The sequence below is a fragment of the Bombina bombina genome, unplaced genomic scaffold (assembly GCF_027579735.1).
Source record: "Bombina bombina isolate aBomBom1 unplaced genomic scaffold, aBomBom1.pri scaffold_1762, whole genome shotgun sequence".
Taxonomy (NCBI): Eukaryota; Metazoa; Chordata; class Amphibia; order Anura; family Bombinatoridae; genus Bombina; species Bombina bombina.
In genome coordinates, this window is record NW_026511791.1 from 36,244 (window position 1) to 50,402 (window position 14,159).

Consider the following 14,159-nt stretch of genomic DNA (forward strand, 5'->3'; position numbering starts at 1 on the left):
CGAGTCTTGTCGGTATAGCTGTACCACAAGCCTTTTAGCCTGTAACGCAATTTCAGTCCCGCACTCGTAAAAATTACGTTTTTTCATGGGACTTCCATAGCGCTGCCATTACGAGTTTTGCGGTGAGGCTAAAAAGCTTGCGTTACACCCTATAACGACAAGATCCGTGCCACCATCTGAGAGCAGTAGTTATGAGTTTTACGCAACAAAACTGTTACATAAAACTCATAACTAAAGTGTTATAAAGTACACTAACACCCATAAACTACCTATTAACCTTTAAACTGAGGCCCTCCCGCATCGCAAACACTATATTAAAGTTATTAACCCCTAATCTGCCGCTCCCAACATTGCCGCCACTGATAAAAGTTATTAACCCCTATTACATAAAAATCATAACTAAAGTGTTACAAAGTACACTAAACACCCTTAAACTCCTCTTCATATGGTCGCAGCCGTATACTGAATCTTCAATGCAAGGGAGACTTTTCAAAATGGCATCCCTTGTATTCCTATTGGCTGATTTGATTTTGGAAATTCAAATCAGCCAATAGGATGAAAGCTACTGAAATTCTATTGGCTGATTTGAACAACCAATAGAATTTCAGAAGCTCTTATCCTATTGGCTGTTTTGAACAGCCAATAGGATTTCAGTAGCTCTCATCCTATTGGCTGATGTAAATTTCCAAAATCAAATCAGCCATTAGGAATGCAAGGGGCGCCATTTTGAACAGGCTCCCTTGCATTGAAGATTCCGTATACGGTGGCAACCGCATGAAGAGGATACTCTGCGCCGGATGTCTTCAGGATGGACCTGCTTCGCACCGCCGGGATGAAGATAGAAGATGCCGTCTGGATTAAGATAGAAGACACTGCCTGGATGAAGATGGAGCTGCCTGGATGAAGATGCACCTGCCGGGATGAAAATTCTTCAAGCGTGACTTCAGCAACTGTGAGTACCTAAAGAGGGGTTAGTGTTAGGTTTTTGTAAGTTTTTTTGGGTGTTTTTTTTTTAGATTAGGGGTTGGGCATTTCTTAAAAGAGCTAAATGCCATTTTAAGGGCGAGAAAAAACGAAATGCCCTTTTAAGGGCAAGAAAAAGACCTAATGCCCTTTTACGGGAAATGCCCATACAAATGCCCTTTTCAGGGCAATGGGTAGATTAGTTTTTTTTAGATAGTTTTTTTTTATTTTGTGGGTCTTTGTAATTTTTTTTTTAGAAAAGAGCTGATTTCTTTAGGAAAATGCCCTACAAAAGGCCCTGGTTCTACACAGGGGCCCACAGGGGCCAGTGCCCCTGTAAAAATGTCCCTGGCCCCCCCTGAGCTGGCCACTGAGCTGACTGAAAAATACCGGACAAGATCAAGGCTATTTATCTGCTTCCCTGTCCCTGAAACGCTGTCTAGTCAAAGTGTGGGGTTAACAAAATGAAGTAAATATATACTGTATATGTATGTGTGTGTGTTTGTGTGTATGGATTTGTGTTTGTGTGTGTATATATATATATAGTGTGTGTATGTACTTGTGTGTATGTACTTGTGTGTATGTATGTATGTATGTGTGTGTGTATGGATTTGTGTGTATGTATGTGTGTATGTACGTGTGTATATATGTGTGTGTATGTACTATATATATGTGTGTATATATGTGTATGGATGTGTGTGTATATGTGTGTGTGTATATATATGTGTATGTATGGTGTGTGTGTGTGTGTGTATGTATACATTTATACACACACACACATACAGGGAGTGCAGAATTATTAGGCAAATGAGTATTTTGACCACATCATCCTCTTTATGCATGTTGTCTTACTCCAAGCTGTATAGGCTCGAAAGCCTACTACCAATTAAGCATATTAGGTGATGTGCATCTCTGTAATGAGAAGGGGTGTGGTCTAATGACATCAACACCCTATATCAGGTGTGCATAATTATTAGGCAACTTCCTTTCCTTTGGCAAAATGGGTCAAAAGAAGGACTTGACAGGCTCAGAAAAGTCAAAAATAGTGAGATATCTTGCAGAGGGATGCAGCACTCTTAAAATTGCAAAGCTTCTGAAGCGTGATCATCGAACAATCAAGCGTTTCATTCAAAATAGTCAACAGGGTCGCAAGAAGCGTGTGGAAAAACCAAGGCGCAAAATAACTGCCCATGAACTGAGAAAAGTCAAGCATGCAGCTGCCAAGATGCCACTTGCCACCAGTTTGGCCATATTTCAGAGCTGCAACATCACTGGAGTACCCAAAAGCACAAGGTGTGCAATACTCAGAGACATGGCCAAGGTAAGAAAGGCTGAAAGACGACCACCACTGAACAAGACACACAAGCTGAAACGTCAAGACTGGGCCAAGAAATATCTCAAGACTGATTTTTCTAAGGTTTTATGGACTGATGAAATGAGAGTGAGTCTTGATGGGCCAGATGGATGGGCCCGTGGCTGGATTGGTAAAGGGCAGAGAGCTCCAGTCCGACTCAGACGCCAGCAAGGTGGAGGTGGAGTACTGGTTTGGGCTGGTATCATCAAAGATGAGCTTGTGGGGCCTTTTCGGGTTGAGGATGGAGTCAAGCTCAACTCCCAGTCCTACTGCCAGTTTCTGGAAGACACCTTCTTCAAGCAGTGGTACAGGAAGAAGTCTGCATCCTTCAAGAAAAACATGATTTTCATGCAGGACAATGCTCCATCACACACGTCCAAGTACTCCACAGCGTGGCTGGCAAGAAAGGGTATAAAAGAAGAAAATCTAATGACATGGCCTCCTTGTTCACCTGATCTGAACCCCATTGAGAACCTGTGGTCCATCATCAAATGTGAGATTTACAAGGAGGGAAAACCGTACACCTCTCTGAACAGTGTCTGGGAGGCTGTGGTTGCTGCTGCACGCAATGTTGATGGTGAACAGATCAAAACACTGACAGAATCCATGGATGACAGGCTTTTGAGTGTCCTTGCAAAGAAAGGTGGCTATATTGGTCACTGATTTGTTTTTGTTTTGTTTTTGAATGTCAGAAATGTATATTTGTGAATGTTGAGATGTTATATTGGTTTAACTGGTAAAAATAAATAATTGAAATGGGTATATATTTGTTTTTTGTTAAGTTGCCTAATAATTATGCACAGTAATAGTCACCTGCACACACAGATATCCCCCTAAAATAGCTATAACTAAAAACAAACTAAAAACTACTTCCAAAACTATTCAGCTTTGATATTAATGAGTTTTTTGGGTTCATTGAGAACATGGTTGTTGTTCAATAATAAAATTAATCCTCAAAAATACAACTTGCCTAATAATTCTGCACTCCCTGTATATATATATTATATATATATATAATTTGTTTCAGTTTTTTAATGTGCCCCCCCCCCGATTAAACACTGGCCCCACCTTGGCCCCCCCAGTAAAATTTGTCTAGAATCGCCACTGCTTTTAAGGGCTATTGATAGTTTATTATAGATTAGGTTTCTTTTATTTTGAGGTGTTTTTTTAAAATGGGTATTAAAATAGGAATAATTGTAATTATTTTGGATAATTCGCTTGTTATTTTGTGTAATGTTTTTTTTTTTTCTCGTTTTGGGGTGTGTTTTTTTTTTTTTAGAATAGCCATTTTTTATTTTTAATGGGCAGCAAAAGAGCTGAATGCCCTTTTAAGAGCAATGCCCAATCAAATGCCCTTGTCAGGGCAATGGGTAGATTACGTTTTACTTTATTTTTATTTTATGGTTTTGGGGGGTGGGGGTTTGTATACTGTTAGGGGGTGTTTGTTTTTCTTTTGTAGAAAAAGAGCTGTTATCTTTAGGGCAATGCCCTACAAAAGTCCCTTATAAGGGCTCACAAAAGGCCCTTTCAAGAGCCCTTGTTAGTTTATTATAGATTAGGGTTTTATTTTAGGGTGTTTTTTGTTTGTTTTTTTTAAAAGGGTATTAGAATAGGAATAATTTTTATTGTTTTGGATAATTTCGTTTTTTTTATTTTTTGTAATTTTAGTGTTTTTTATTTTTGTAATGTTAGGTTTTAATGTAAGGCAGCTTAGGTTTTATTTCACAGGTAAATTTGTATTTATTTTAACTAGGTAGTTAGTAAATAGTTAATAACTATTTACTAACTAGTCTACCTAGTTATAATAAATACAAACTTACCTGTGAAATAAAAATAAAACCTAAGCTAGATACAATATAACTATTAGTTATATTGTAGCTAGCTTTGGTTTTATTTCACAGGTAAGTATGTATTTAGTTTTAAATAGGTATTATTTAGTTAAAGGGACAGTCAACACCAGAATTTTTGTTGTTTAAAAAGAAAGATAATCCCTTTATTACACATTCCCCAGTTTTGCATAATCAACACTGTTATAGAAATACACTTTTTACCTCTGTGATTACCTTGTATCTAACCCTCTGCAAACTGCCCCCTTATTTCAGTTCTTTTGACAGACATGCATTTTAGCCAATCAGTGCTGGCTCCAGGGTAACTTCACGTGCATGAGCTCAATGTTATCTATATGAAACACATGAACTAATGCCCTCTAGTGGTCAAAATGCATTCAGATTAGAGGCAGTCTTCAATGTCTAAGAAATTAGCATATGAACCTCCTAGAATTAGCTTTCAACTAAGAATACGAAGAGAAATAAGCAAAATTGGTGATAAAAGTAAATTGGAAAGTTGTTTAAAATTACACTCCCTATTTAAATCATGAAAGGTTTTTTTGGACTTAACTGTCCCTTTAATAATTGTAACTTTAATTTAGCTCTATTTTAATTATGTTAAAGTTAGGGGGTGTTAGGTTTAGGGTTATGGTTAGGTTTAGGGGTTAATAGTTTAATTTAGGTTGCTGCGATGTGGGGGGTTGGCGGTTTAGGGGATAATAGGTTTATTTAGTGGTAGTGATGTGGGAGGCCAAAGGTTTAGGGTTAATAACTTCCGATGTCGGAATAGAGGTTAATATCTTCATTATAGTGTGGGCGATGTTGGGGTGCGGGGGAATAGGGGTTAATAACTTTAGTATAGTGGCGGCGATATCGGGAGCGGCAGATATGGGGTTAATAGATTTATTTGGGTGGCGTCGATATCGGGAGCGGCAGATTAGGGGTTAATAACATTATGTAGATGTCGGGGCAGCAGATTAGGGGTGTTTAGACATGGGGTTTATGTTAGGGTGTTATGTTTAAACGTAACTTTTTTTCCCCCTCAGACATCAATGGGGCTGCGTTACGGAGCTTTTCATTCCACGATTGCAGGTGTTTTTCTAACCCGCTTTCCGCATTGATGTCTATGGGGAAAGCGTGCACGATCATGTCAAAACAGCGATTGTATTTTGTGCAGTATGGAGCTCAACGCAACTATATCGCACACACAAGGCGGCTTTTTCGAAACTTGTAATGGCAGCGATATGGAGGGTGAAATAACACAACTTTTGTTGCGTTCGTTAAATACCCTCTAACGCGCATAACACATAATCTACCTGATTATTAATTAATATTGAATTTGATTACAAATAGAACACTAGCGCAGTAGAATATTAGCGCTATTGAGCGGTGACACTATTCAAGTTAAATAAATAGTGCTCTTATTCTTGTGCTCATATTACAAGTTGACGGTAAAACATTGTCACTTGATTGAAAGCTTCAGGCCTTGCTAAGTCCCTCTCCCCATAGACTTCTGGGGTTTGCTAAAATAACCCTGTTTTGGGATTTTGCTCAAGCACTAACCTGAAGATGTGCCAAAGCCAGAGGTGCATTAAGAAATAATTTAAATAGCATAGTTCTTCGGGGGCGGAGCCAACTCTTAGTGAAGATCCTGACCATAGCCTTAAAATTTTACTTAATTCCTGTGACCAGTTACATAGTTGGACGCAGGAATACAATATATACTTATATTGATGATCAGAGGCGGAGGATCCGACAGCAATCCTGACCTATGCTCTTCAAGAAGGTTCCATACTACTAAAGTATTGTTGACTAGGCCATCACAATCCTCTAAACGGAGAAATCTATACCACAGAAAAGGATCTGAGGAATGTTGTAGCCGGCGCCTGGAAACCAAAATGGCAGAGACACAAGGCAACGAGAGGAGACTGCTGGAAACACTAAACATTCATCTTCTAGAGTTCGAGCGTAGGTTCACCTCAGAGCTCATATCTCTTGATAAACATACCGCTAATGCAACTGGAGGGGACGGAACAAAGACGTGGGAACTGGCTCAGAACTTAACTACATTGCAGGAAACGATCGAAACCATTAAGATCCAAAATCCTCCCATAGATCCGATCGATAACGGTAAACTCCCCACATATCTAGATCTCAAATCGCCATCACCTATTAAAGTTCCCACTGCTCTACCTGTCTTCTGGAGTGAAACGTGCAGAGGACAGCACCAAAGCGGAGAGAATGGAAACGGCCTAATGTGGGAGGGACGAACACTTACCTAAGAGTGAAGAAGCCCTACAACTACAAAGCGACTTGATACCGGAGACTATTGCTTTCAAAACAGCCAATGATAGTGGCTTGAAGGGACAATCTGCTGGTGAGAATAACATGCTTTTTAGAAGTGCACATGTAGATGTGGTGTCAGGGATGTATCTGGAGTTTTTTCTTCAGCTCCGGAGTATATATCCCAATTGTTCCAGCGGCTTTACCATACTCTCCTAAATAGGTGTATATGCACAGAGACAGTTGCTTGGTTCTCACAAAAAGTTGGGGTAGGATAAATACTCTACTTGATGACAACCATTCCCAGCTGCATACTCAGTAATTTGCCGCAGGACTAACTCTTACAGAGTATAAATATTTATGCAGTTTTATCACATGTTGTTATTATTTCGTTTGCTGTTAGCTATTAGTTTCCTATTACATTTTTTTATATATAGCTAGGTATTTTACTAGCTGACATAGAACTGGTCCCTTAGCCATTAGCTACGTTACTATATTTCACTATGTGTTAAAAATTGGTCTACAATATGTACAACAATTGTTTTATGTTTTCACTGTTTTGGGAAGATTACTTAATAGAGAAAGGTAGATAACACTAGTCGCCCTTAGTGTTTATAATGTTGAGCCACCTTACTATATGTATGCTTGTGCACCCTAAAGACATGAATAGAATAAATAGGGCACTTTATTGCTACATATGTTATAGCCACTATTATAATAGGATCTACTGTTACCGTGCTTCTAGCGGTCGGAGGGGCATGGCACATCTCATCTAAGCTATAAACTATGACTTCTAAATTAGACGGATACTGCTAGTCAAACTACCAAATAATATTGCAATGGATTAGATCAAAACCTACTTAAATAGTTGGCTCTCCTAAACAAACTATAACATACGGATATGTATAATGGCCATATCGCAGTTACACTTTTAGCCCACCATATTGCTGGGGTTCACTGTTGACATAGTTTGGCTCAGCTACTATTCTCTTATTTTTTCTGGACAGAGCTACTTATTTACTCCCTAGCTGAGAGTTTGTGCCTACTTTATATGGGAACTCTAGTGTTTTCAACGTAATATTCCTGAAAGCAGCAAAGTTATCAATGCCACTTGTTTAACATACTAGAGGTGAGGAAATCTATTTAGTCTCTTACTATGAAGGGATACCGGATGATATAGGAGACTCATAGGTTCTTTATTCACATGATACTCTATTATGAATCTCTTGACTCATTTGTTACCTATTATTACATTATTAATACTGTTGTGCCTTCTCATTAGTCCAGTCGGACACTACATATAGTCTTACTGTCAGCTGAAGAGCGGTGGTTTATACCATGTTATTATGTTAGTCTACAGGTTAGGGGGCGATAAAATGTTATAGTTGCAGAATTATGTGAAACACTGAAGAATTTAATAGTGCTCTAAACTCACTTGGTTTTAGACTAGATAAATGTGTTAGCCATATGACATATTAAATTAACACTTAGAACTTAGGTTTTGTGCCGCAGGGTATAGGGCCCATACTCATGCGGCAGCCTCACATTTTCCATAAAATCTCTACAGTTAAGCACAGTTTTACCGATTACATATGTGAAGCTAACTACCGACTAATTCATGCTTGGGTGTGTTCTATTTAAATGTACTGATCTAATAAATATTTACCACTAGCCACTATTTTATACTTAACCACATATCTAACTGTTCAAAGTGTTATATTGTTCAAAGCTAGGTCTAGTTCTAAGTCTTTAGTCCAATAAGATTTATTAGACTTGCTCTACCGGTTAAGTTTTACATACATAAGCAGTTAAATTAATAAGCTGATGTTGTACACTAGTAGTAAATATAAATATGACCACTGGTTATAATACTACTTTAAAAACTGAAATAGGTACAATCTCTACTTTTATTCAGATTACAACCCCATAGTCCCTGTTTATATATTGTATCTACTCCATTCTAGCCTACACTTTATACAGTTGTTTTAATCTCCATAGTACTGTCCAACCAAGCCCACCCCCCACAGCAATGGCTTACTACGTAAGCATAGGAAAATGCATCCTTAGAAAACCTAATCTGTCCATCTTTCCCCCCTGAAATCCACCTTAGTTAATAGACAATATACTAGGGGCCCATGAGAACCCCTCACTTATTTTCTTGGGGATAATATTTACCTGGCTATGTGACAATTCTGAAGGGGGTATATAACTACGTATACACAGAACAAAAAATGAAACGTAGGTACGATACTGGTTACTTAATGTTTTAGACTACAGACCATTATATTTTTATATTTCAATATATTGTTTAATACAGCACTAACCTTTGTGGAATGCTATATTCTGTATTACCTGTTATTTCATAATGTCAGTACGTTTTATTATAGGACTGAAAAATGTACTATATAGATATTATAAAAAAACAGCATAGTTCTTCACTCAGAAGAAAATGTTATTTTTATAATATATATATATATTTTATTTTTAAAAAGTTTTATTAAAAATGTCTGGATTTCAGAATTTTGGAATTCTGTAATTGGGAATTTATATATGTATGTATGTGTGTATATTTACACTCACCGGCCTTGCTAGTACCGGTTGGACCCCCTTTTGCCTTCTGAACTTCCTTAATTCTTCGTGGCATAGATTCAACAAGGTGTTATTCTCAGAGATTTTTTACATGATAGCATCACGCAGTTGCTGCAGATTTGTCGGCTGCACATCCATGATGCGAATCTCCCGTTCCACCACATCCCAAAGGTGCTCTATTGGATTGAGGTGTGGTGACTGTGGAGGCCACTGGAGTACAGTGAACTCATTGTCATGGTGCATTATCCTGCTGGAAGTAGCCATCAGAAGATGGGTACACTTTAGTCATAAAGGGATGGACATGGTCAGCAACAATACTCAGGTTGGCCGTGGCGTTTAAACAATGCTCAATTGGTACTAAGGGGCCCAAAATGTGCCAAGAAAATATCCCCCACACCATTACACCACTACCAACAGCCTGAAATGTTGATACAAGGCAGGATGGATCCATGCTTTCATGTTGTTTTTTACGCCAAATTCTGACCCTACAATCTGAATGTCGCAGCATAAATCGGGACTCATCAGACCAGGCAATGTTTTTCCAATCTTCAATTATCCAATTTTGGTGAGCCTGTGCGAATTATAGCCTCAGCAGTTTTTGAAATACTCAGACTAGCCCGTTTGGCGCCAACAACCATGCCACGTTGAAAGTCACTTAAATCCTCTATCTTCCCCATTCTGATGCTCGGTTTTAATTTCAGCAAGTTGTCTTCATCACATCTAAATGCCTAAATGCATTGAGTTGCTGCCATGTGATTGGCTGATTAACAGTTTGTGTTACCAAGCAATTGAACAAGTGTACCTAATAAAGTGTCCGGTGAGTGTGTATATATATATATATATATATATAAATTAAAATAGCATTTTCTTCTGAGATCAATGCTATTTATTTATTAGGTTTAAAATGTGTTTTCTTATACTTTTATTCTTAGCCTAACACTTTACTTCAGGTCTCAAGTTGTACTAACTTTTTTAACGCTATTATTTATGTGCTGCTCTTGCACGCCACACATAATTCTCAACTTGTAATATGAGTGATGTTTAGCACGGCTGCGCTATCCATTAAAAGTATGGGGCTTCCTCAATTCATATTCCTTTATAGAGTAGTGATAGCAGGGCCTTAAAAACACCTAATTAGTCAGACAAAATATGTTCCATGTCATGTCTATGCTACATGTCATTATATGTTACATGTCATTACTGTTTTATTCTTCTTTTTGTTTGTACTACTCTATGGAAACCTCAATAAAAAAGTATACTGTTGGCAAATACCTAATGTGCCTAGACTAAAATATGCTTCTACTAGACAATGATATCTCCCTAATGCACAACTTTTTTTTTAAGCACTTGATTATATATTTTAAAGAAAACAACCTTTCATACCTTTTTAAAATGTCTTATATAAGACATAAAAATTAAAAAAAATATATATTTTAATGTCTGTTGCCGAATCTATCCACTGCCAGACTTACATCCGCAGCATGGACAAGGATTTTGTAGCTGCCACCATACAAGCCATCGGTCGTTGTGCCACCAACATTGGGAAGGTCCGTGATACCTGCCTTAATGGGCTTGTGCAGTTGCTGTCCAACCGTGATGGTAAGAGAAAAAAATGTTTGGCGAGATAGTTGGTGTGAAAACCAAACACTTATAAGAATGTATCTTCTACAGAGCTGGTAGTGGCTGAATCAGTGGTCGTCATCAAGAAGTTGCTCCAGATGCAGCCGGCACAACACAGTGAGATTATTAAACATATGGCCAAGTTGATTGACAATATACAGGTACAAAATTGACATTTATTTATGTGACAGCTATGTGTGGAGATATTACCACATGTTTACTATAGATTATAGGTGAATCTTTCTCTACAGGTGCCCATGGCTCGCGCTAGTATTCTATGGCTGATTGGTGAGTATTGTGAGCATGTGCCTCGAATTGCTCCTGATGTTTTGAGGAAGATGGCAAAATCATTCATTGGCGAGGAGGACATTGTTAAACTCCAGATTATTAACCTTGCGGCAAAGTTGTTTCTGACCAACTCCAAACAGGTTTGTTAACTCTTTATATAACTGATGGCAGTTTTAGCGCAGCTTATGTACCAGCCTTTATGCCAAACTGTTCAGTCTCCTGTATTTGCTGTTTTGTACTTATTTATCTTATACTGTTGTCAAAATAGCTGTGTTGCCCTATACCCACTTACTAAATACATTACTCATTTGTTTACTTAAAGGAACATTATACACTAGATTTTTCTTTGCATAAATGTTTTGTAGATGATCCATTTATATAGCCCATCTGGGAGTGTTTTTGTAACAATGTATAGTTTTGCTTATATTTAAAAAAAACATTGCGCTGATTTTCAGACTCCTAACCAAGCCCCAAAGTTTTAGGAGAACACTGATGTATACATACTCCAGCTTGCTCCTGTTTGTGTAAAGAGTCTTTTCATATGCAAAGGAAGGGGGAGGGGGGTGTCTGCTTTCACTGGGTGTTCCAGTCAACCTAATTAAAAGTGCTAAATTGGGAGCTTATAAGTACGTTTTTAAAAGGTTTTACACTGGATTTTTTATATCCGTATCTGTGCATATTATTAGTTATAGTACTGTCTATTACATGCAGTTATATGAAAACTGGTGTATACTGTCCCTTTAATTCAATGCCTTCTAATGTTTTTCATTTTGTATTTTCGTTTACGCTCCAGTTTTCAGTTAAAGGGACAGTCTAGGCCAAAATAAACTTTCATGATTTAGATAGAGCACGTAATTTTAAACAATTTTCCAATTTACTTTTATCACCAATTTTGCTTTGTTCTCTTGGTATTCTTAGTTGAAAGCTTTACCTAAGAGGTTCATATGCTAATTTCTTAGACCTTGAAGCCCACCTCTTTCAGATTGCATTTTAACAGTTTTTCACCACTAGAGGGTGTTAGTTCACGTATTTCATATAGATAACACTGTGCTCGTGCACGAGAAGTTATCTGGGAGCAGGCACTGATTGGCTAGACTGCAAGTCTGTCAAAAGAACTGAAAAAGGGGCAGTTTGCAGAGGCTTAGATACAAGGTAATCACAGAGGTTAAAAGTATATTATTATAACTGTGTTGGTTATGCAAAACTGGGGAATGGGTAATAAAGGGATTATCTATCTTTTAAAACAATAAAAATGCTGGTGTAGACTGTCCCTTTAATGTATACTACTGTGCTACGTCATGTCGCATCCTGTTTAGTTTATATGTAATACTATGCCTAGCTAAACTCACTATTTTGGCACATTCTGCTCTCAACCATTATCTCCTAATTTTTTTAAACTTTAAAGGAACATTAAATACAGTAGCATTGTATATTCAATAAATGCATAATAAAAAGACAATACAATATAATCTACTCTGAATTTCAAATTAATAGTAGATTTTTATCTGACAAATTTTGAATACTTCTATTTTCCCTTCTCCTGTATCATGTGACAGCCATCAGCCAATCACAAAGGCATATGTGTATATACTGTGAACTCCTGCACATGTTCAGTAGTAACTGATGCATCATAAAGTGTGTACATAAAAATACTGCATATATTCATAATGGAAGTAAACTGGAAAATTGTTTAAAATTGTATGCTCTGTCTTATTTTTCCTTTTGGTCCACACCCTTCCGTGTATCAAATTAAAACTTTCCATTATTATCCTAATTAAAATGGAATTTCTATTATTTAAGCACTCTGTTTTTTTCATCGTTCCTTGTCTTTACATCAGTTCCCCGTTCCTTTTTCAAATGTATAGCTTCTTTTTTCCAGACCTTTCTTAAAATGATGGTAAATCCTAGCGTTTCAAAAACGCTAGGATTTAGCAGCTCTAAAAATAAAGGTGACTTTCATTCACGAGTTTAAAAAAACCTGTGTAAAATCACCTTTAGTTTGCTGTGGCTTTATTGTTAACCTAAGAGCCTACTCAGTGTCGTACGACTAGCATGGCTATTGGCTAAAAGGTGGAAAGGCCGGGGGCGGCCGGAGGCTCTTAGGTTAGCTGTGAAGCTGTGGCAAAATAAAGGTGACTTTTACACAGTTTTTTTTAAACTCTTGAATGAAGGTGGTGCTGGTATATACTAGTGTTTAAGTGAATCTTCTCCTATTTTTCATGCTATTCCTATTTGATTCTCATTGTAATAATTCTTTCCTCATCTGTATTCTTTCTCACTCACCCTTGTCTCATTTATACTTCCTGTCTATTTACTGTAGACAAAGCTACTGACTCAATATGTTCTGAACTTGGCCAAGTATGACCAGAATTATGATATCCGAGATCGCACACGATTTATCCGCCAGCTTATTGTTCCTGTGGAAAAGAGTGGTGCTCTAAGCAAGCATGCCAAGAAACTTTTCCTGGCACAGAAACCTGCACCCATTCTAGAGTCCTCATTTAAAGGTAAAATATGATTAATAGATGTAGTGAGACATCTTTTATTTATAAAATAACATGTTGCACAGATCTGTACATGGTACATGGTAATATAACAATATATTTTTAACAAGCTTAGAGAAAACATTAAACTCAAAATGTCATCACACAAAAATGTTTAATTAATTAATTATATAACAACATTTGCAATATACATTCATTATTTATATCTCTGCTTGTTTCACACTTTCTAGAGATGTTGGAGCTCAAATTGTGTACTTAAATATCCTGCAAAATGCATGACCTGCATTACAAACTACACAGTGATCACTTAGAGATCTGCACAAACATATTTACAGCTATAATAGGTAACAATCAAGGGAGATAAGATAATCATACTCGCCAGATTTTAAAGTGGATTATTTCAGGATGATTACCAAAGCCTTGTAAGTTTTTCTAAGAAAGCAACAATTGTAACTGCTTTGAAAACATCTATTTTGAGTGTAGATCTTATGGAATTCAGGACTTAATTGCTGATATATTCAGTCAAAAGGAGCTAGAGCGAGACGCCCTAGGGAGGTGCGCTTATGCAGAGCTGATATATACTATCTGTCTGTTATATAGACAGACCAGCCTGGGTGATAAGCCCATATGGAAAATTACAAAACTAAATTATTAACACAACACATAGGGGCCGATTTAATAAGGGCCGAATGGCCCTGAATGTAACTGTTTCCGTGCGAGCCTTCAGGCTCA

The 14,159-nt window shown here is 37.4% G+C and overlaps 1 protein-coding gene across 1 annotated transcript in view; it reads left to right on the forward strand.

Annotated features, from left to right (window-relative positions):
- LOC128643953 (AP-3 complex subunit beta-2) overlaps positions 1-13,430 on the forward strand; it is a gene marked incomplete at both ends in the record, with an annotated part of 45,400 nt that extends 31,970 nt beyond the window's left edge. The window contains 4 exon segments of the mRNA XM_053696720.1: positions 10,482-10,614; positions 10,687-10,796; positions 10,887-11,063; positions 13,244-13,430. Of these exon segments, the coding sequence (XP_053552695.1) occupies positions 10,482-10,614; positions 10,687-10,796; positions 10,887-11,063; positions 13,244-13,430 (607 nt within the window).
- Between the last annotated feature and the right edge of the window lie 729 nt (positions 13,431-14,159).